At 46.1% G+C, this 24786-nt stretch overlaps 1 protein-coding gene across 1 annotated transcript; it reads right to left on the minus strand.

The window, feature by feature from the left end:
• Positions 1-10946: 10946 nt before the first annotated feature.
• LOC308532641 (phosphofurin acidic cluster sorting protein 2-like) lies at positions 10947-23490 on the minus strand (the record flags this gene model as incomplete). The annotated part of the gene is made up of 4 exons (XM_081110166.1): positions 10947-12353; positions 12396-14601; positions 23149-23260; positions 23469-23490. 4 exons carry the CDS (start codon positions 23488-23490, stop codon positions 10947-10949), a joined length of 3747 nt encoding a protein of 1248 aa, XP_080966292.1.
• Positions 23491-24786: the final 1296 nt, after the last annotated feature.

The following is a 24786-nucleotide window of genomic DNA, read 5'->3' on the forward strand; positions in this document are numbered from 1 at the left end:
CCCACCTCATTAGAAGGGACTCACACAGACTGAAAGTGAAGGGATGGAAAAATATCTTTCAGGCAAATGGAAAGGAAAAGAAAGCTGGGGTAGCAATACTTATATCGGACAAAATAGACCTCAAAGTGAAGGCCATAACAAGAGATAAGGAAGGCCACTTCATAATACTAAAGGGATCAATACAACAACAAGATATAACCCTGGTAAACATATATGCACCCAATGCAGGAGCACCCAAATTCATAAAAAAAACTCCTGGAAGATATCAAAGGAGAGATCGACAACAATACAATCATAGTAGGGGACTTTAATACACCACTGACAGCACTGGATAAGTCCTCTAGACAAACAATCAGCAAAGATACAGCAATCCTAAATGACTCACTAGATCACATGGACTTAATAGACATCTTCAGAACACTTCAACCCAAAGCCACGGAATTTACATTCTACTCAAGTGCTCATATGACATATTCAAAAAGAGACCATATATTGGGTCACAAGCAAAGAATCCCCAAATTCAAGAAGATTGAAATCATAACAAGCATCTTCTCAGACCATGATGGCATAATATTAGAATTAAACTACAATAAAAATAACCCAAAATACTCAAACACCTGGAAGCTGAATAGCATGTTATTAAATATTGATTGGGTTACCAATGAGATCAAAGAAGAAATTAAAAACATCCTGGAAACTAATGACAATGAAAACACAACAATCCAAAACCTATGGGACACAATGAAAGCAGTCCTGAGAGGGAAGTTTATAGCTCTACAGGCCTATCTCAAAAAACAAGAAAAAATGGTAGTAAATCATCTAACTCTATGACTCAAAGAATTAGAAAGAGAGCAACAAGAAAACCCCAGAGTGAGCAGAAGGAAGGAGATAATAAAGACTAGAGCAGAAATAAATGACAATGACATAGAGACCAAAAAAGCAATACAGAAAATCAATGAAACCAAGAGTTGGTTCTTTGAAAGGATAAACAAGATTGACAAACCTCTAGCCAGACTCACCAAGAAGCAAAGAGAGAGGACCCAAATAAACAAAATCAGAAACGATAGAGGCGAAATAACAACAGACCCCACAGAAATACAAATGATTGTTAAAAAATACTATGGATAGCTCTACTCCAACAAACTAGAGGGCCTGGAGGAAATGGACAAATACCTAGAAAAATACAACATTCCAAAACTCAATCAGGAAGAATCTAATAATCTCAACAGGCCAATAAGTATGGAAGAAATTGAAGCAGTCATCACAAAGCTTCCATCAAACAAAAGCCCAGGACCAGACGGCTTCACAGGGGAGTTTTACCAAACATTCAAGGAAGATCTAAAACCTGTCCTCCACAGACTACTACAAAAAATTCAAGAGGAAGGAACACTTCCAAGCTCATTCTATGAAGCCAGCATCACCCTAATACCAAAACCAGGTAAAGACAACACAATGAAAGAGAATTACAGGCCAATATCCCTCATGAACATAGATGCCAAAATCCTCAACAAAATCTTAGCAAATCGGATCCAGCAGTACATCAGAAAGATCATACACCATGGCCGAGTAGGATTTATCCCAGGGATGCAAGGATGGTACAATATCTGCAAATCAATAAACGTGATACATCACATAAACAAATTAATAGAAAAAAACCACATGGTCATATCAATTGATGCAGAAAAAGCATTTGACAAAATTCAACACCCATTTTTGATAACAACTCTCAGTAAGGTGGGACCAGAAGGATCATACCTCAACATAATAAAAGCCATATATTACAGGCCCATAGCCAACATCATACTCAATGGACAAAAACTAACACCATTTCCCCTAAGAACAGGAAGAAGACAGGGATGCCCCCTCTCACCACTCCTGTTCAACATAGTACTGGAAGTGTTAGCCAATGCAATTAGACAAGAAGAAGAAATAAAAGGCATCCAAATTGGAAAAGAGTAAGTAAAACTGTCCTTATTTGCAGACGACATGATATTATACATACAAAACCCTAGAGACTCCATCAAAGAGCTACTAGACTTATTACATGAATTTGGCAATGTAGCAGGATACAAAATTAACCCCAAGAAATCTGAGGCATTTCTATACAACAATAGTGAACTTTCAGAACGAGAGATTATAAAAACAATCCCATTTACCATCGCACCAAAAAAATTAACCTACCTAGGAATAAACTTAACTGAAGAGGTAAAAGACCTCTACTCAGAAACCTACAGGACATTGAAAAAAGATATAGAGGAAGACATAAACAGATGGAAGAACATACCATGTTCATGCATTGGTAGAATCAACATCATTAAAATGTCGATACTACCCAAAGCAATCTATAAATTCAACGCACTTCCCATTAAAATATCAAAGGCATACTTCACAGATCTAGAACGAACTCTCCAAAAATTCATCTGGAATAAAAAAAAAGACCCCGAATAGCTGCAGTGATCCTGAAAAAGAACAAAGTAGGTGGGATATCAATACCAGATATCAAGATGTATTACAAAGCCACTGTTCTCAAAACTGCCTGGTACTGGCACAAGAACAGGCATATAGATCAATGGAATAGAATAGAGAGCCCAGAAATCAGCCCGAACCAATATGCTCAATTAATATTTGACAAAGAAGGCAAGAACATACAATGGGGCCAAGATAGTCTCTTCAATAAATGGTGTTGGGAAAATTGGACAGATACATGCAAGAAAATGAAACTAGACCACCAACTTACACCATACACAAAAAATAAACTCAAAATGGATAAAGGACTTAAATATACGATGGGAATCCATACAAATACCAGCAAAATCCAAAGGGAACAAAATCTCAGACATGTACCAAAGCAATTTCTTCACTGATACAACTCCTAGGGCACTTGAAACTATAGAGAAAATGAACAAATGGGACTACATCAAAATAAAAAGCTTCTGCACAGCAAAAGAAACCATCAACAAAACAATGAGAGAACCCACTGTGTGGGAAAACATATTTGCCAATGTCATATCTGATAAGGGCCTAATCTCCAAAATTTATAGGGAACTCATACAACTTAACAAAAGGAAGTTAAACAGTCCAATCAAAAAATGGGCAAAGGACCTACATAGACACCTTTCAAAAGAGGACATTCAGAAAGCCAAGAGACATGTGAAAACATGCTCAAAGTCACTAATCATCTGAGAGATGCAAATCAAAACAACAATGAGGTACCATCTCACACATGTCAGACTGGCTATCATCAACAAATCAACAAATGACAAGTGCTGGAGAGGATGTGGAGAAAAAGGAACACTTGTGCACTGCTGGTGGGAATGCAGACTGGTGCAGCCACTATGGAAGACAGTATGGAGTTTCCTCAAAAAACTGAAAATGGAACTCCCATTTGAACCTGTGATCCCACTTCTAGGAATATATCCCAAGAAACCAGAAACATCAATCAGAAAGGATATATGCACCCCTATGTTCATAGCAGCACAATTCACCATAGCTAGAATCTGGAAACAGCCTAAGTGCCCATCAGTAGATGAATGGATTAGAAAACTGTGGTACATCTACACGATGGAATACTATGCTGCTCTAAAAAGGAACTCTTACCATTTGCAACGTCATGGATGGAACTGGAGAGCATTATGCTAAGTGAAAAAAGCCAGTCAATGAAGGAAAAATGCAACATGATCTCACTCATTCATGGATAATAAAGACCATTATAAACTTTTGAACAATAATAGATACAGAGGCAGAGCTACCTCAAACAGATTGTCAAACTGCAGCGGGAAGGCCGGGGAGGGTTGGGGAGCAGGAGGTAGGGGGGTAAGAGATCAACCAAAGGACTTGTATGCATGCATATAAGCATAACCAATGGACATAAGACACTGGGGGATAGGGGAGGCTAGGGGACTGTCTAGGGTGGGGGAAAAAAATGGACACATATGTAATACCCTTTGGAATACTTTAAGCAATAAAAATAAATAAATTAAATTAAATAAATAAAAATTGATGCTTATCCACTTGCTTACTCTGATCTGCTCTCTCTCTCTCTCTCCACTGAGGAATAAGCCTCTGTGCTATGAGTTGCTATCTGGAGAAACCCATGTGACCCAGCACTGAATGAGACCAACAGAGAGAGAGGAAGTCAGGCCTTCCATCCAAACTGTATCCCAAAGACCCCCCCCCCCCTCCCCTAAGTGAGCTCAGACCCTCAGTGACTGAGATCCTGCCACAGGTGAGACCACAGTAGTCCCAGCTGAGCCATGCAGGATTCCTTGGCACAGATGTGTGAGCTAATAAGTGTGTGTTGGTTAAGTCTCTAATGTGGGGTAACTGTCAGCAGTACATCACTAGCACAGTGGTCCCACCCCAGGTCCTGGCCCTGCCCTTCTATCTCCCTCCTTTTTTCCTCCCAATTGCCTCCAGCCCCCAGCCCCTCATTTCTCACACCCTCTGCCTCCAGTTCGGATGATGGCTGTGAAACTTAGGAAAGGACCTGCAAAGTAGAGCCAAACTGAAAAGTGTAATTCGAAAGAAGAAACAGCACCTGTTGAGACCACAGTTCTGAGCTTCCAAGGTAAGGAGACGTGCCTGGAAACATGTTCCAGCATCAAGAAGGGTTCAAGAATCTGGAAAAGGCTGTGCGCAGATGACATAGAAATCCAGAGACTGATAAAGAGTCCGGAGACGAGTTATAATTTTGAAAGGCATTGGGGGTCAGAGGACCTTCAGCTAAAGGGACTGAAGAGTACCTCCTTGTCTAGGCCCCTTGCTTTTATTAACACAATTTGTCCTAAGGCAAGGTGGAGATAATACACTTCAAAAGGTAAGGTTTCAAAGGGTACAGAGGCATTGTCAGTTTGGGGAATAGCCTAAGGCTGTTCAGGTGTTTGGCCAGTAGGAGGCAATAACATGTAGATTAAGATGCCTTTTAGCTGTCTGGCAACCACAATCAGTTTCCTATTCAGGTTTGGGGAAATGCCTTTAGCCATTCCCAACAGGTGTGACTCAACCCTGTTGAGACCCCAAGTTTCATCAACCTTTTGATGAACCTCTTAAAATTATGACATGCTGGAATTGGTCTACTGCAGAGACACTACAGGCAAGGAAGGCGGCTGCCCCTCCAGGCCCACTCCAAGTGCATGCAAGTGCACTGTCATCACCATGGACTTCTAAGGGAGACCTGCCCCTGATTTCCAGACCTCCTTTAATTTCACAAGCCTTCATCGGCTGCCATTGTGAAATCAGGATGAAGAGGGTAGAAAAGTACTTATTCATCTTTCTGGTTTAGAAATCACATCCTAAAGAGAGCCTGTGCAGTGCCCCCGCGATGGGCTCACGTTCTCAGGGCTTATGGTCCTCAGGGGTCAGTGGGAGGTCTCATCAGACTCCATTCAGATTTCCTTGCTCTGTGTGTCAACCCACAGGGCTGATCTCCTTGAGAGCAGGAACCCTGGGTGTGGTCCCCAGTGTGCGCCCATTTGTCCTGAGTCAGTGTAGCTTGTGCCATGGCGGGGTGCTGTACAAGGCTGCTAGTCTATCCTCACCAGGGTGGTTCAGAGCACTGAGGAGGATTGATGGAAAAGGAGAAGCCAGGCTGTCTCCACAACCTTGTTCAGCCTTGGGGCGTGAGAAAGAATGGCTGCTGGGCTCTGGAGAGACAGAGGAGCCTCAGGAAAAAGCCCAGCTGAACCAGAGCCTAGGGTCTGAGGGCAGACAGACAGAGGCTCTGACCCCAGAGGAAATTTCGAAGCGGTGCCTGTGGAGGAGATGAGTGTGGACCCCGGGCCCTGGGACATTCCCTGTCCCCTCTTCAGTGCTGTGGGCCTACAGAGGAGATGCTCAGAAAGCTGTTCAGTGCCCGTGGAGCAGGGTGGACTTTCTGTCCAGGTGCAGGTGTCAGTAAGGGTTTAGGAAATGCTCTCTGCTGGTTAAACCCTACAGCATTCTGCAACGTGGACGCCAAGGGGCGCTTAAGGCCAGGCTTTGTCCATGTGCTGGTGGGAGATGAAGTCAAACAAAATGTGGGTTTGCAGCCCTGACATCAAGGGTCCCTGCCCCAATGCTGGTGGGTCAATTTGCCCCAAAGTCCCATTGTCTTGGGCCTCAAGTACATCACATCCTTAGAGCAGATGGCTCTTGAGAGACTCATTCTTCCCAAACTATGACTCATAGTAACACGACGCAGAACCAGAAGAAACAGACTTGCTCAAGTCTCTGAAGGATTGTAGAGTTAAAATTTATCGAATCTAAATTAAATTTAATTTGAGTATTTCCTTACATTTTCTTTAATTAGACTGAATGTTACTGAATAGTATGAAAAAATACATAAAATTATAAGCATATATATGATGAACACAAATATTTTAAAACTTCATATAAATGAGGGGAGGGAGCCCTCTCTGCCGTGGCAGCTGACACATGCTGTGGCCCAGGATCTAAGACTACAGGTACCAAAGGAGCTGAGGTGCATTGCTCACAAGCTGCAGGTGGGTCCACATCTGGAAGTTCAGTGACGGCTGTGCCTGGAGCCTGCTCTGGCTCTGGAGAGGGCACCAGAGTAGGTGTTGCCGCTTTAGGTGTTTCTTCATCTTGCTCTGGAGCTGCTTCTGTAGATCCAGGAAGAGAACATGTTACCACCATGGCTGCCTTTTGTGTGCCTTACAAGAAAGAAACCTCCCATCTCCATCACTGAAGTCCCAGTTCAAGGCCCCACCCCAGGAAGCCCTCCAGACTGCAGGCCCTGGGCAATGACCTGAGTGGCTCTGTGCTCCTGCCTAAGCTCAGCCTCTGGGAGCTCTTTTCTGTGTGGGCCAGCCTGATCCCCACTCACCCACACCACCCAATCCACATGCACAGCTCTCTGACTCCTTCCATTTTTTTCTAGCAGAAGCCCTCACACCTCTGCCCTCTGGCAGAAATCTCACAAGGCATGAGATCCAGGGTGTTGCCAGCTTCTCCAACTCACAGTCCCCATACTCCCCTTAAGGCTCGGATCCAAAGCCCATTCACTTCTTCTGCTGGTCTAGAGATCCACTTTCTGCTTCACAGTACGTGTAGATCAGCGATACTTTGAGGAAGAAGTCATATGGGCTGTACTGTGGATGATACCTGCCTGTGCAGCCCAGTGTGACTGAAATCACTCCTGACTAGAAGGAAGCACTGGAGTGCAGTCCTGGGGTCAGGGCCTTTGCTGAATGAATGAGCCCAAACCACCCCCATCTCAGGCGGCTGGGTGAGCCTGGGGTCCCCCTGCTCACCCCTGGGATTTCTGATCTGGCTTCACTCAGGACAGAGACGCCTAATGGAATCTCCAACGTCTTTATCAAAAGAGAAAATAGCTTAGCCTAAGGTCTGAGGAGAATCATAAATAAGGCACAAGTTTCTTTAAAAGAAGAGAAAATGGCCAATTGGAACAAGCCAGCTCCTCCAGCACACCTCTCCAGAGTGCAGGCTCCCAGCGGGCCTTTTCCTGGGAGGAACCACCCTCCCGCCGCCACAGGTCCCTACAATAACCCTATGAAGCTGGGCCTAGGCTCTCCCCATGTTCAGAGAAACAAACACTCAGGGACATGCAGGGATCTGGAGACTCACAGCAAGCAGGTGGCTGAGTGACCACTGTGCTGTGGGGGGGCAGGGTTCACCTGGTCCATGGTTGGTCCCACACACGTTGGTGAGTCCCAAAAGTTCTGTATTAACACAGAACGGTGGGTGCGGACCAAGGTGGGGACGCTGCCCAGGAAGCTGGGCACCAAGTATTTGACCAGTTTTTCCATTAACTGTTCCTGAGAGGTCTGCACCTTACATGTCCATTTTTATTTTTAATTATTATTTTTTTTTTTTGCCCTGTGAAGGTCAAGCTTATTTGGAAGCCTGAGTGAGTGGTGTTGGGGACAACATGGAGGCCCAGGGGTGAGCTGACAGGCCTCCATGTTGGACTTAGGATGCCCCCACTGGGAGGTCAGCTCTGAGTCTGGGCACAGGGTGGAGCCAGCTCCCTGGGAAGCAGAGTCCTGGCTCCTGGAAGGGCAGGTGGAGAAGGTGAGGGCAGTTCTCCCTGGGTGCGTCAGGGTCCAGAAAAACAGACTTGCTCAAAGCTTTGAGGGTTTTTAGGGTTAAACTTTATAGACTCTAAATTAATTTTCTGGTTAGGAGTACTTCAGTATATTTTCTCTACGGTACACTGTATGTCATTAAATATCATAAAAATATAATAAAATTATAAACATAGGTAACAAGAATATTAAAAATTTAACACTGTGTCTAAATGGGGTTAGGAGGGTGCCCTCTCTGCTATCGCTGCTGACACACGCTCTGGCCCGGGATCTAGCACCACAGGCCGCACAGATGCTGTGGTGAGTTGCTCAAATGCTGCAGGTGGTTCTTCTGCCTCTTGAAGTTCAGTGAAAGCTGGGCCTGGATCCGGCTCTGGCTCTGGAGAGGCCACTAGGGTGGCGTTGCCCTTGAGGGTTTTCCTGATGTTCTTCTGGAGCTGGTTCTGTAGATGCAAGAAGGGGACATGTTACCACCCTCACTGCCTTTTGTGTGCCTTCCAAAGGCACACTCACCCACACCACACCCGGAGGCCTCCTCCTCCTCCTCCTCCTGTCTCGGCCTCAGTGGGCTCAGGTGCTCCCACTGAGGCACTGGGCCTGTTTGGCAGGTAGGAGACTGCAACTTTAGCTCTATGGAAGCCAACAGCATCATCAGGCTGGGAAATTCTGAAGGTGCTGGTCCAGCCAGATGCTCAGGATGCAGGAGATGGCCCTGGGGAGAGAGAGAGGTGAGCAGCAGAATGTGAGGCCTGCCTTTCCCTTCCACACGGCCCTCCCACAGCACCACTCAGAGAGCCTGGGGTCCTATGCCTGCTGCTCCTGCCCATCCAGAAGCCAGACCTACTCCTTGTCCACCTTCAGTCTGGCAGTCCTGGCAGAGATGGGCCTGGTCACCCAGGAATGGTTGTCATGAAGCCCTCCTACCTGACAGCTCGGGATCAATGAGGGAACCACCTGTCCCCTTCTTCAGGGGAACCTGACATGCTCTCCCAGGGTCCCTGTTCCCTCCCATTAGGACTGAGAGGGCTGGTGTCCACCCAGTTCATGTCACTCATTGGCACTGAGCAGGTGCTTCAGGAATACTGACCAGTGAGCAAACAAACAAACCCCAGGGCCTTCCTATCACCTCAAACTTTGGCTCCTGCACCTACATGCTGCCTCATTCACTAGCTGTCCTGTGTGGTTCTTTGCTTCCCACTGAAACTCAACTCCCACAGGGCGGGGTACCCCAAGCTGCCACTGCGGAGGTTCTACCAGATTAGGGAGCAAGGTCCCGGGATAGGGGTGCAGACTGGGCTAGAATTAGGAGTGGAAGGCTATGAATTGTCTGAGGGGCTGTCTGTCCACTGACCTTCCCACTCGCCCACACCACCCATAGCCACTTGCACAGCTCTCTGACTCATGTCCTTTTTTCTAGGGAAGCCCTCCGACCTCTGCCTCTTGCAGAAATCCCACCATGAGTGGGATCCAGGGTTTTGCCAGCACCTTGAATTCACAGTCTCCATAGTTCCCTCATGAATCTGATCCAAAACTGACTCACGTTTTCTGCTGAACAGAGGTTTACCATCCTCTTCACAATACGCGAAGATGCAGCCATAGGGAGAGGAGGCCAGGAGGACGTCACATCAGGTGTTCTGTGGACACTATGAGCCTGTGCAGCCTAGTGGGACTGAATCGCTCCCTCCCAGAAGGAAGCTCTGGAGTGCAGGCTTGGGGTCTGTTCTGAGCACTGGGTTATGGTCAGTGCCTAGAAACATTTCTGTACCTGGTAGGGCTTCTAATATACGTGCTGATTGAATGAGCCCAAACCAGCCCCATCTCAGATTGCTGGGTGAGCCTGGGCCCCACTGCTCACCCCTGGCATCTCTAATCTGGATTCACCTGGGACAGAGACCCCTAATAGTATCTCCAATCTCTTTGGAATATTAGAAAAGAGCTAAACCCAAGGCCCCAAAGAGAATCACAATTTGGCAGTGGCTTTTTCAACAGAAAGAGAAAATGACCACTTAGTTCAATCACAGCCCCTCCTGCAGACCTCTCCACTGCCTAGGCTCCCAGAGAACACTTACCAGGGAGGAACCCAGCGAGTCCCTACAATAACCCTATGAGCCTGCTCCCTGCTTCTCCGAGGTTTCAGAGGAACAAACACTCAGAGAGTTGCAGTGACCTGAAGGCAAACAGCCAACAGGTGGCCTGGTGAGCATGTGCTCTGGAGGGGGAGGGGCTCACCTGGTAAATAATTGGTTCCACAGCTGCTGGGTGGTAACAAATGTTCTGTAGTAACAGGAACGAAGGTGGGTTCCCTCCTCAGGTGATCGACCACTTTGTCTAGCCAGTGTGCTAGGGCGATGCGCACCATACAGGTCTTTTTTCTTTCTGCCTGTGAGGCTGAAGTTCACTGGTAACCCTGAGTAGGTGGTGCTAGACCACTTGGCTGTCGGGCAGCTGTTTCCCAGGGCTGGGCTGACTGGACTCCAAGTTCTGCTCAGAATACTGCCATCAGAGGCTAGCCCTTGACCTCTGGCTGCCAACCTCTGAGTCTGGGCACAGGTTGGAGCTGTCTCCCAGGGAAGCAGAGTCCTGGCTTCCTGGAAGGGCAGGTCTTCAAGGCCAGAACCCTTCTCACTGAGAATGTTGGGCATCCTGAGGCCAAAACACATCTTCCATGATGCTCCAGCTCAACACTGCCCTCCTGAGTCCCACCCGCCACAGAGTCTGGTTACTGAACAGAGCATTGAGGAGCTCCCAGTGAGGGGCACCCCCTTAGGTTCCAGGCTGTGAGCACATTCTCTTTGGGTTCCCAGGGTCTGTGTCTGGAGTAAACTGAACTGTTCACAGAAAAGCAGCTGGGTCCTTCTGGTCTTGGCCAAGGCAGAGTGAAGGGCAGGGGGAGGGGCAGGGCTAGAAGGTGGGATTGTTGTGTCCGAAGATGCAGATGGGGAAGTGCTTGACGTGGGAGGACCACTGGGCTGACAACTGGAAAAACGCCACGTCATTCCACTCCACGCCATCGATGACGACCGGCAGCATGCTCTGCTGGTGCTTGGCCCTGCAAACCAGGCGACCAATGCCCTGGATGCACTGGCTTTGGGACTCCACATCCTCGTCCGTGGTTTTCTTGGGCGCCTTCTTTTTTCTCTCCTTGGTGACCACAGTCATGGACAAGGCAGGTGTTGCTGTGCTCTCACCACTGCGGGGCAGCCTGCTGACCTGGACAGACTGAAAGAAGCACATGAGTGTGTTTTTGGTGGTAGGCAGCTGTTTCTTCTCTGCGACTCTCTTCGTATCTATTGGCTGGACTGCTGTCCAGTAATCCACCTGCAGCTCCATCATCTGTGCATGGACACTCTGGCTGGTGGAGGACAGGCCCGCACTCATTGATGGGGGGGAGAGTGTGTTGGGTGAGGCCTTCCCGGTAGGGGACAGAAGCTCACCGGACCATGAGGTGACTACATCATCTGAGCCTCCTGACATGGCTGCAGATGGTTCCACTCTTCCAACCTTCACTGCGCCCACAAAGGGGATGAGCTGTGTGGACTTTTCATTGGGGTGCTGCTGCTTAGACATGAGAATGGCCTCAGCAATGGGCAGCAGGTAGACACAGTTGGCCTCCGCAACGTACTCAGAGATTCTCGACACAACGTCCTGTGTGTCCTGCAAGGTGTTCTCAGACTCCAGGTTGTTGAACATGTCCCGCCAGTACAGGTCCTGGAAGAAGTTGTTGTAGCAGCAATCCATGGAGCCCAGGTAGCTGGCCAAGGGGTGGGGACCTAGCGGGATGACCAGGAAGCGCATGTAGTCTAGCCATTGGGGTGGCTGCTGGGACAGCTGCCTCACGAAGACCCGCAGCACAGCATTGAAGTAGGGCTGTGCCCCTGCCACCGCCATCTTCACAGGCGTCAGGGCCTGGGAATTGCAGTTGCAGTATCTCTGCATGTGTGAGACGATGATGCTGAAGGCCTCCTGGATGTCATCTGTGGAGCAAGTGCACACCACGGGCAGCGAGTGCCCCTGCAGGATGTCCGAAAGTAACTGGCCCTGCCAGGCGCAGGTGTTGACCAGGATGATGTTCTCAGGCATCTTGTCCTGGCAAATGAGGATGTTGTGGAGCTCGTCACGGATGGGCTTCCTGGGGATCTGCCACTGGCTCTGTGGGTATGGGCTCTCGTTGTCCAGTCTGTTGATCCACTCATTCAGGGCTGTGTCGCAGCCCCGGTGGCCAGCCTGCTTCCTCTTGGACCTGCTGGAGGGCAGGACCAGGGACTTGGTGAAGCGCAGTATGGATGGCAGCTTCTTGGTGAACCAATGCTGGGCGGAGGACCCTGCCTCCCGGTTGTCCTCCAGCTGTGCCAGCTGCTTCCCAGGGGAGCGAATTGTGTGGGCCATTGAGTCAGAGCTACTATCGCTTGACATGCTGTCAAAGTATCGCCTGAGTTTGGGCTTTGGGGTGCTGGGGACACTGATATCGTCCTCCGTGTCTAGGCTACTGTCACTAGAGCTCAGCACAATATCATACCGACGGTGCAGAGCCTTCTCCACTTTGGGGACATGCCTCACAAGGGCCTGTTCTGAGGATATGACCTTCTCCGACACTTGGGCCCTGAGCATAGATGCCACAGCTTCCTGGTGGTAATTGTGTTGCCTGTTCATGCACCTCCTTCTTACTATGAGATTCCCTTTGTCCAAGTTATTCTCCTGGGACTGCCTTTGGACGGCATTGTGGCTGGCCAGCTGCTCAAACAAGCAGCTCTCAGATGTGCTGGCGAGGTCGTTATGCGAGGTTTGGGCCTTGTTGCAGGCCGGCATGGCAGTGGCCTCCTGATCGATATGCTGGCGGGACAGGGAGGCCATTCGAATCTTAGTGGTGGGTGTGCTGTAGGCCACAAGTTGGGAGTCACTGTGGCTTGTCTGCTTGCCTCCCGGGGCCCTCGCGTTCTCAGGCGGGTGGGCCAGACTCAGAGGCTCCTTTTGGATCCTGGTGCTGTGGAGGCCCCGCATCTCCATCGGCAAGCTGGAGTCTGACAGGCCTTCCATGTATGGCCTGAGCTTGGGATTGGGGCTGCTGAGGACACTGTGATTGTCCTTCATGTCTGGGCCACTAGACAGGCCTTCAAAGTATGGACGAAGCTTAGGTGTGGGGGTGCTGAGGACGCTTCCATCGTCCTCAGTGTCTGTGCCACTGTCACTGGGGTTCGGCAGGATGTCATACAGGAGGTCCAGGTCCTCCTCCACCTCCGGGACATGCTCCCCATGGTCCTGCTCAGGGTCCAGGACCTCCTCCGAACCTTGGACTGTGCGCAGCCATAACAGGACTTTCTGGTGGTAGTTCTGTTGCGTGGTCAGGGTGCTCCTTGTGAATATGAGAGTCTCATAACAGTCACCCTCCTCCTGGTCAGCGGTGTGGTAGCTGGCCTCCCGCTGCGAGAAGAAGCTCTCACACATGCACTCAGAGTAGTTGTCCGAGGACTCAGCCTCGGGACTGGCTTGCCTGGCGCTGTCCTCCTGGTCGATGGGCTGCATGGACAGGGAGGAGATCTGGATGTTGTCCACCTTGCTGGTGGGTGTGCTGTGGGCCACAAATCCATTGTCCGTCTCAATTGGCTGCTTGCCTCCCAGGGCCCAGGAATTCTCGGGCATGTGGGGCAGACTCAGAAGCTCTGTTTGGGTCCTGTCACTGTGGCTGCTCCACATCTCCATCTGCAAACTGGAGTCTGACAGGCCATCCAAGTATGGCCTGAGCTTGGGCCTGGGGGTGCTGAGGACGCTCTCATCATCCTCCAGGTATGGGTCACTTTTCCTGCGTTTCCCCATCATGTCAGACCGAAGGTCCCTCTCTGACACTTTGGACCTGTGAAACAGCGCCAGGACTTTCAGCTTCAGGTTTCCTCCTATGGATGGCCGCTGCTTCTTTGGTTCCCCCTTCTCCAAGGCATCCTTGTGCAGGTCCTGTCTGTGCTTTCCCCTGCCGCTGGCCTGCAGCTCATCCTGCCCCTCGTAGTTCCCTGCCGACTTGGCCTTAGGGCTGACCTGCATGGCACTGTCCTCGTGTTCGATGGGCTCACTGCACAGGGAGGAGATCCAGATCTCGGCCACCGCAGTGGAGGATTCCTTGATGCTGCCAAAGAGGCTCACCATCTGGCCACACCTGGGGTTTCGCTGCATGACGTCAGCCATGTGGATGGCACCAGAGGCCAGTGTCTCGTAGCCCAGGACGTTTCTGTTCTTAGAGCACTTCCTCTGCTCCAGCAGGATCAGGAGCTTGTTACCTTCTCCCTTGAGGAAGTGGTTGTACTGCAGGGAGAAGGTGAGCGCCAGGTTGGTGTGCACTGGTCTACTGCGGGGCAGCACAATCTCTTGGGACCTCAGGATGCCCTTGGAGTCCCGCATCCTCATGGAAATTACCACGGAGTTGAGGTCCTTGGCCAGCTTCTTGAAGATCACTAGCTTCGTTACAGTGAGACTACACCACCTGGGCACGCAGCTGGGGCTGGAGCAGTCCACCTCCCAGGTGGCGAACAGGTTCTGGGGGACCAGTGTTTTGAGCACCGTGGACGTGCTGGCCAGGCCCACAGTTCGTGAGGAAGCTGCAGCTGCTGGCACCCTACCGGACCTTTTCCTACTCAGGGTTGGTGGTTTTTTCTCCTGTGGTGGGACAGAGGAGGGACATGATTGGTGCATGAAGTGGGGCATGAGTGATCAAAGGAGAGTGTGGCCACACAGAAAGCGGCCACTCGCTAATCTGTGATTAGGTCAGGGAAGGCCTGGGTGATGGTCTTTTAACCTCAGAGACCTAAAGTTATCACAAAGATGCTTTGAAATTAAAACGTTTTAACTCAAAGCTGTTTACGGTGGGTCGCTGGGTCCTAGGTTGGAATCTTCTGCAAAAAAAGGTCATTATTTACCTTAACTGAGACTGTCTACTGTCTTTTGGAATCTACAAGAACATAGCTTTGGAACGTCAAAGGAACTTTCCTTTTTTTTGGATACTCTGTGCTCTGTGGAGACCACAAATCCCCTCATTGTTATTGAGTTCATTGTTGGCTGTTCTGTCCTAGATCCCCCTATGGGAAAGAAGTATGTGTCTGTCATTTCACTTTTCATCCAATCTATCACCAATGGATTTCATGCAACTCACATACATCGCCACTTCTGACCGTAATATCTAAAATAAGGTGACAAGTGCCATTGTCCAGAGCATTATTTCAATCCATTGAGGTTTTGATTAAAGGCAAATGACCATTTGGCTCAGATCAAATCTCAACAATTGTTCACAGTTTTGAATGCTTCTTACATGGACATTTACTTGGCACAATACAGCAGGATCCCAGAATATCTCACCCAGCACCACCCTGCACACCTACACCCGGTGCTAGCATCCAGCAAAAGGTCCATTGACGCCCCAGTTCCCTGCCTGCCGGTGAACTTGTGACACTTGTCTGTTGGATTCAGGACCTTCCCTTGCTTGTGTTGCTGACTTTATTGGAGCCATATTTTGTAATACTCTTGGTGGAACAAAGGTTAACAGTTGATAGATCCCAGGCTATGGAGAGACAGGCGGGAAAATGGGACTGGTTTTTTCGCCTGGCTTTTCTATAGGATTTGCCTTTTGAGAGTCTGGGCAAACACCTTAGCTGTTTAAGAGAGAGCTGATCTTGTTCAGCTCAGAAGATAAAGGGGCACATCCTCCTTCCTGCATGAATCTCAGATGTTCTTAGACAACTGAGGATCTTTGCGGATGTGTCAGAGGTCATTCCTCATGACATGCAGGAGCCCCATAAGGAAATTCCCACACAACTGCAATTAAACTAACTGGCTCTTCAGGGGGAGCACTAATGAGGTTTAGTCCACCTGTGCTGGTAGCCCTTCTGGTTGTTGTAGTCAGCAAGGAGAGAAACTGAGGCACATAAGAAGGTTGAATGAGACTCTAGGGGAGTGAGCAACTTGCAGCTCAACCCATAAAGCAACAAACTTTAACTTTAACCCACTACATAACACTCCTAGAAACTGTGCTGAGACTCTGCAGATACCAAACAATAAAAACAACAGCAACAAGCACACCTATAATTAACATGGGAAGTTGTGCCTCCATGGCTGGGAACTCCCAAGCCCCAGCCCTCATTAATATTCCTGATAGGAAGCCTTGACTTGCAAGTGCTTTACAGAAGTGTACATGTAGGAAGATTTAACTACAAAATATCAACTGAGAAATGGCCAATATACAGTTTTCTTTGGGTGCCTAAATTAATTTTTCACAGGCAAAATAAAACAAAAGAAACAAATAACTATAACAATGGCGGCCTGAAAATTGAACTGATTGAGTGCATAGGATGCACATCTTGATTTGGAAATTAGAAACTTCTAAGGAGAATCACAGACAAATTCTCTTTAAAAATAAATGAACAATAAATTTCAGAGATTATCTTCAAACTCTCCTGAAGCTAATACATGCTAACACCCCATCCTCCCCCTTCTATAGCACGTCCCCTATATCTTTTGCTCTCTGAGCTTCCTTGTCCAGATGTGTTCCTTCCCTTCCCTTCTTTCTTCCCCTTCTGTCCCCTCCACTGCCCCTCCCTACTGACTTAAGGGAAAATGAGATTAGGAATTCTGACAACTCCCTTTGGAGAAAAGCTGCTCTCAGCCAGAGAGGAATCAGCAATCATCCTCCATTTTCTCTATGGCCCTGATTGGTTCACAGAGAAATTTAACTGATGGAACATGTAATCCTGGCTATTTTAACCTATTGCAATTAATATACTCCTGGTTTCTGGGAGCAAAAGCAAGAGAATTACTAAATAAGGTTTATAGAAAACTCATATAGAGAAGCCTCCACACTTTAGGGATATAGGAAACTGAAACAGGATTTAGAAAAAGGATACAAACAGAAACATGCCTAGGGCTGCTCCAAGCTTGTTTTTCCTTCCCACTGATACTTTGGGAGAATTTTAAATGATCATTAAAAGGGAAGCCATTGCCCTAGCCAGTTTGGCTAAGGAGAGAGAGTGTCGCCTGCAGACTGAAGGGTCCCAGGTTTGATTTTGGTCAAGAGCACATGCCCAGGTTGCAGGCTTGATCCCCATTAGGGGTCATGCAGAAGGCAGCCAATTGGAGATTCTCTCTCATCATTGATGTTTCTATCTCTCTCTCCCTTTCCCTTCCTCTCTGAAATCAATAAAAAATCTATTTTAAAAAAAGGGGGAGGGGGAGAAGCTCTAAGTACCCTGTATATATTGAGGCTATTTTATTTGTTTTTAACCACAACCAATTACTTGCTTTCACCATCGGAATAAAGCTTTCCTACAAATGTCTGTTTTTTAATCAAAACCTGTTTCCTTCCAACTAGGGAATGTTATGAGAATATATATGGTTTGCTTATCAAATCTTCCCCAATTCCCCTGTTTAGTGAATGGGATTTTTTTACTGTTTAATGAAATCAGTGATGCTGACATATGCTTTCTCCAGAAGAGTAGCATATATACTTAGAATAAATGAACCAGATACTGAACCAAAAGGGAAAGTAATGATTTTAAAGGAACCTTCCAGGAGGAAACTAAGCTTGAGACTGACCGAATGTTTGCTAATCATCTCTTCTTCAGTATTATCTTCCACAAGACCCTGAGAGATGGCTTAACAGGGTACCCACCCTACTCAGAATGGCCCCAAACAGCCCAGAGACATGCACACATGCCTCTAACACTAGGCTTGCTCATATGTCTGCCTAAAGATGGGGGACCAGCCCACAGTGAAGTGAGAATTCTCTTTTGGGATACATATTCACCAAATGGGAGTAACTTGACCCTGAGTGCCTCAAACAAGAAGCCAATCTTCTTTTGTTACACCAATTACCTGGTCGCAATATAAAGTGGGTAATAGAGAGGCTTTGGCACCATTAACTTTAAGACTATCTTGTACCTGGGACCTGTGTTGCCATTCCCAGGGGAGACAGACGGAGGTTTCATATACCTGAAAGTCTTTATACCTCTCAGAGTTGTGAGCTTTCTGGAAACCAGAAAAATATTCCCAAATAGAAAGAAACCATCCAAAAATGGGTGAATGAATTTGTCAATCCCTTGCTAACATTTGTGGGGGGGGGGGGGGGGTGGGGCAACCCAGTTCCTGAGGTATTGAAAATGACTATCCTTGTTTTACAAATGAAGTTTTCAAGGTGCCATAGGTTTTGCTCCAGAAACAATTCAAAGCCCACCAAGTCCTTTTACCTTCCCCAAACGTCCCCTATTCATTTTGGAGTCTTACTGGTAATTGGCTTCATGCAACCAAAGTCCCAGAACCTTTGAAGTGAAAATACCTGAGTTCACCAAGACGTCTTGTCTAGGACATTTTTAAAAATACAGATCTCTGGAAGATATGACTTATCCCAATAGAAAAAACAATACCTTACCCACCTACACAAATCTCTTTAGCTTTTTCAACTATATCTTTCTAACTTAGTAATGAAAGTTATTAAATATCTACACATTTTGAAATAACGTGAATACTGACACATTGATTGCTAGACAAGTCTGAAGTTCACTGCTTTTGGGGTTTTTTAATTGCAGAAGGTCTGTAAAATGGATTTGGAGCTATTGATGTAATGTTTTTTGCTTTGCTGAAGGTGTGTTTTTTGAAAGTAAGAGTTTGATTAAAATATGTTCATCAACGTCAATCTAAGGAATGCTGTTTGTTCACTTGTGTGCTTATGATTGGAAATTAATGCTCCTAACAGTTAAAAGTTCCAGTTAAGTTGGAAGAAATTATACAGTTATGACAATAGAAGGCTTGAGGTATGGAGAGTCATATTTGAAGGAAAAGGTCACATGTAAGTTTCTCTAAGGATAGTTATTTCTGAATGGGTAAGAAGGTTTGTAAAAGTTGAGGAAAGGTTTGTAAAAGGGGGTATAGGCTATACAATTTTGTGAAAGTTTTATATAAAAATATTCTTGTATTTCTCTACCAAAAACATAACTCAAATTGTGTGTATAGTCTTTGTGTGATATGTGTTCATCTGTGTGTTATGTGTGGTGAATTGTCAGCCTCCATATGACATTACTAGGATATAATCTTTTATTGGCCTACAAAGATTAAATGCTTATGTAAATTAAGGAGAATTCTGTATTCTGGACAAAATACTTAATATTACAACTGCTTGCAAGTATGATTAATATGTTTTAGAGTTAGTTACCCTAAGTCTGTGTTTGCTTTACGTAGATTTACAAAAAGTCCATGGTATAATCTTTTGCACAAGTATATTTGCAACCTTCCCAAAGTTTCTATTGTAAGAGACTTTTAAAACAGGAGATGACTTTGAGTCAATTCCAATGGGCCCTGGAGTACCTCAAGGATTTATTCTCTCTCCTTATTAGAGAAACGTTTTTAACTAATTTAGGACTACTTAATATGCTTGAAATTACCTGAGAAGCTTTAAAAAATTAAAAAATATAAATAACTGTGCTATTTGTGTACCTATATTTTTATTAAAATGGATGTTCTAAAGATTTCAACCTGCCCTAGGAAGGAACGTACAAAGATTCAAGAAAATTTCAAATAGGAAACACTCTGGTGTAACAGTGGTCTTGGTGTCAGCGACACCAGGCCAGCCAAGAGGATGGTTCCCTGTGAGGGTGTCTGGCAGTTCGACTCCGGGTATTTGTGGCACAAACATTGGAAGTTGATGAATTATATCCAATTCTCAATACAAGAAGCCATGGACAATGTTTTAAAATCTTACATGCTTTCTGTTCCTTTTATATTGAAATTATGTATTGAATCCAAATATATACATATACTTATATATTTTCATATCGTTCTCTGTAACTTTACAGTAATTGTTGTTATCCAAAAATTATTGCCTTGAAATGTTATATTTTACCAAAAAGGCAGTTTTTCAACAATTGCATTGCAATCAAAACTATAACCATACCACTTTGTTTTGTCGTTCATAGATATTGTTTTACTTTACTGCATTTTCAAATATGGTACATCTTTAGAAAAATTCATGAAAAGGACTCTTGACTTACTCTATTTTTTTATTCTTTTCATATATTTTATTGATGAGAGAGAAACATCGATCAGCTGCCTCTGGCACAATCCCTACTGCAAATGTGCCTGCAACCAAGGTACATGCCCTTGACCTGAATTGAACCTGGGACCCTTGAGTTCTCAGGTCTAAGCTCCACCCACTGAGCCAAACCTGTCAGGGCTTGACTTACTCTAAGTAACAGGTTTCTATGCAGGTCACATCTCTGAACTGAATGAAGAAGTATAGAACTCTAAGGAATGACTGAATTCACGAAAATACTAGCAAATAACCAGGATAAACAACAAAATGTGTAGGGAACTAAATGAAGAGACGATGGTTATTATTGTTATGACTCTGTTTAAAATACTGCTGATTTTTAAATCATTTTGTTTTTCAAATATAAGGAAAACTAAAAGCAGAAATTCTACATTACTATCCATGACTCACTAGGAAGGTTAGAGGCAATGATACATTAGTGGCATTCATTTCACAGTAATCCCAAGAGACAAAGACTTCAAGGACCAAAACTTACAACCTGGAGATTTTGTTCATTGAAACACATTAATTAAAGACTCTCTCCAATGTGTTAAAAAGGATGTTACCTTATTAGAGGCTTAACCATAAATGGATATCTGTCACTGACACTGCCCTCCATCCACCAAGGAGACTGAAGACTTTTCAAGGATGAGAAACCACTGGCCGTGGGGGCTGACAGCTTTCCCAAGAAGTCAACAAGGCCTGGGTGCTGACAGATTACTGCTGCTCAAACCTTCTTCTTCTATCTCCTAACTGTTATTGATTATATGTACACCAACTGATTTTTACATTTTTATTACACACCTTATTACTTATGAGTAGTTGAATTTCGATATCTGCTAAGTTTTCCCACCTACTAGACAAGTACATTCTAATGATCAGTATGGTAAGGAAACAGTAGAGAGTCTTAATTCTTCAGGTCAAACATAGCATAAGTACAAGGAACAGTGGATGAAGAAGGAAACATATAATTAGCTTAATAAGCAATTATGAAAATACATGCAAAGGGTTTTTGGTTGGCTGGGATGCTTATTTTCCTTAGTCACTTTCTTGTCTAGTAGTAGACATTTTCTATTCCTAAGCAGTGTTCCTGCTTTAATGTTGTTGCTTTTGTTCCTGGTATGTAAATGTTATACTAGATGCAAAATACCAAAACTTAAGACAAGCAGCAAACGGACTCTGCTCATGTTAGCTCAAAATATAAAATTGGTACAGAATATTTTTTAACAAGAACACATAGGATCTCATGGCCTCCCATGCACCTGCCTTTTTATTTTGATTAATAATAAAAATTCCACTTTGAATGCCATTTAAGGTTATAGTCTTACCTTATCCCGAATGGTCCATTGTTCAGGAAGACATAACACTAACACTCATCATCAATGCATAATTTGTATCGATTTCTGAATAAAAGGAGGATGTGTGAATGAAAAAGGAGCCCCATGCTAACCTGACTAGCTCAGGGAAGTCCTGCAAGGTAGCCTTGCAAACTCAGAGACCTTAAGTAACTACAAAGGATGGTCTGAAATTAAAACACTAACAGGAGCTCATGATGGGTTGTCAGATCCTTGTCTGGCATCTTCCCTGACAAAGGTCAATCTTTACCTTAACTGAGTGTGTGTACTGCCTTTTTGCCTCTATGATAACATATCATTGGATTTTCCTTATTTTGGACACCTCATGCTCAGGCACTCTTCTGTGCTCTGGGGAGATCAGAGATCCCTTCGTTGCTATTGAGTTCATTGTTGACTTGAAACTATCCTACATCCACCATTGTAAAAGAAATATGTGCCTATCATTTTACCCTTTTTCCAATCACAGAAGTGTCTCCAATTTGCTTTCTCCTGTCTCCCTAATCTATCACCCATGGATTTCATGCAACCCACATAAGTCTGCACTTTTGCTTGTATTGTATAAAATAAGGTGCAAAATTGTCATTCTCAGGAGCATTCTCTCAACCCATTGAGATTTTTCTCGCTCACAATTGTTGACACTTTGGATCAAATAAACACACACAAATTTTTCAGAGCTCTGAAAGTTTTTCACATTAATAAGAGAAAAGGTTCTTGGCAGGAAAAGTAGAATTGCAGGTGAGGAATATGGAGCACATTAGTATCTTAGGCCATTCTCTTAGCAGAGGACAAACAGCACATGCTGGTATTAACAGTGTCACCCGTGCGATTTCTGACAGAACACCCCAATGTATGATGAGAACACATAGGCTTTTCCTGGGCTGGAGGATTTGGATATTAGGACATGTGGTATGTTTAGTGTGGCACCGTCGCCATGGCAATGGAAGGTTTTAAGTCCAGGTCCCACAGAAAAAAGACATGGATCTCTGTGATAAGCACTCCCGGTCCCCATACAATGTGCAGCCCTGGGAGGCCCCAGCTCCTGACATGGAGGAGATGAGGACCCAGATTCCTTTGGGAACTGGACACTAGGAGGGATCTCAGGGGAGCAGCAGGGTGCCTTCTGGAACCTGAGTCCTGTTGACTCCCTGGGGTCCTGGAGTTTGGGTCAATTGGGCACCTACACTCACCCTGCGGCGGTGCTTCAGGCTTGAGGATATCTCAGGTGTCTGTGCCGCCTGAGAATTGAAGGGCGTGGAATTGAAGACCCCATCTGTCGGCTCCGGTCCGCTCTCCTGTGCAGAGCTCTATCAAGACAGTTTCCAGTCACCAGGGGAAAACCTCAGAGCCCTGTTTTGCTGCTTCTCTAAAACTTGTGACTCTCCACTCCAGACACACAGAATGTGATCTGCTGAGACCTCTACTGGCAAGGAAAAGGCATGACAGCCTGAGGGCCTAGGACTCCCATTGGCATAGATAAGGGACCCCTCTAGAGCCCCATCTCCACCTGCCTGCCCTACCCTGGGGTGTGATCACAGCAGGACCTCGAGGTGATCCACTGCTCCAAACACTCCCGCGGTTCTCCCTGCAGGACCCCCTATCCACCACATGAAGAGGGGGGATGTGGGCTGCACAGGGATGGCCCACAGAGGAGGCTGGCCTGGCGTGAATGGGTCTGACCCAGGCCACCTTCACTTACCTGAGGGGATCTTCTTGAAAACGGCCAGAGATGTCGGGCACGAGTGGTGAACCGTCTACAGAGTCTGGAACAACGCTCCCTGCAGGGTCTCCGGGAACCAGAGCCCCCACAACTGGGAACACAACAAGAGAACATGTTGAACTGTCAACTGTCTCTTGCCAAGTGAGTGGCAGTTGGGCAGTTGCTAGAAAGTGGGTGCCTGGTTACGGGGGTTCCAAGTTCTATTAGGAAGAGACCTCACTTCCTGGAATTGCCTCCCTGACTCCCCTCACCTAATAACAGCTATAGATAGTCCTGTGGGCTGCTGACTGCTCACCTACCTTCTCCATGGAATACCAACATTGTACACAGTGACACGAACACACCCTCTCCACAAGGTTTAGCTGCAGCCAGGGTACTAGGTTTGAGGAGACAGACCAGGGCTCAGACTCAACCCCTCATTCTTACCTCTTCTTGATCCTGGATAAGTCATTGTTCCTGTTAGATCCTGTCTCTTCTCTGCCTGCACAATGGATTATTGCAGCATGTGCTTCTTAGCGATATTCACGCTCATGAAGGTAGTATCTATAAAGTAGGAGGAGGAATGCCACAAGGCAAAAGTGCCTACAACCTCTTTTTCTTCCTATTGTCACCTCCTCGGTGTCTGATTTTCTTTTAATTCCACCCAGAGTCATTTGATTGTGTGTGTTTGTGTGTGTGTGTGTGTGAGAGAGAGAGAGATTGTGTGCGCGCACACACACATATGCTAGTGCTAGGTTGTATTGTGTTAACAAAGCCTGAATACAGTAGTTTGCAGAGGCAACGATTAATTTCATAGCCATATGACTTCAATGATCTGGTGGAACTAAAAAGACTTCCTGATTTTTTGGATTATTCATCTTTTTTCTTATTGCAAGGATGAGAGTAAGAACTTACAAGGTCATATGTCAGAGTGGAAACCAGAAGTTGACATTTTATTTGACAATGGCTTGTGGGGGACATGACTTCCATTTCCCCCTTTCTAACAGCTGCCAATTTCCATATCCAGGTGGTCTGGGGAGTTTGGGTCAAGGCCCCAGAGTGGAGTTATCAGCACAGCTCACTGACCTGGCCAGAGTGATGACGGTTGTATGTGGACATGTGACTTCAGTGAGTTGAATAAAATTCTTTTTATTAGTCACAAGAAAAAAAGTTCTGTTTCCATAGGTCTCATGGCCTTATGAAAACATGGTTTTAGTCAATAATCATGTGAGAGGTGCAAATGAAAATAAAAACGACGGCCCTGGCCGGTTTAGTCAGTGGATAGAGTGTTGGCCTGAGGAATGAAAAGTCCCAGCTTCGATTCCGGTCAAGGGCACATGCCCTGTTTTGGGCATTGATCCCCAATTGGGGCATGTAGGAGGCAGCTAATCAATGATTCTCTCATCATTGATGTTCTTCTCTCTCTCTGAAATCAATAAAAATATATTTTTTCAAAACACAATGGGTTACCGTCTCACACTTGTCAGAATGGCTATCATCCACAAATGAAGAAAGGACAAATGCTGGTGATTATGTGGGAAAAAAGGAACCCTTGTGCACTGCTGGTGGGAACGTAGACTGGAGCAGGCATTGTGGAAAACAGTATGGAGCTTCTTTGAAAAATTAAAAATGAAACTC

Source organism: Myotis nattereri (assembly GCF_964212035.1).
Source record: "Myotis nattereri genome assembly, chromosome: 16".
NCBI classification, from domain to species: domain Eukaryota; kingdom Metazoa; phylum Chordata; class Mammalia; order Chiroptera; family Vespertilionidae; genus Myotis; species Myotis nattereri.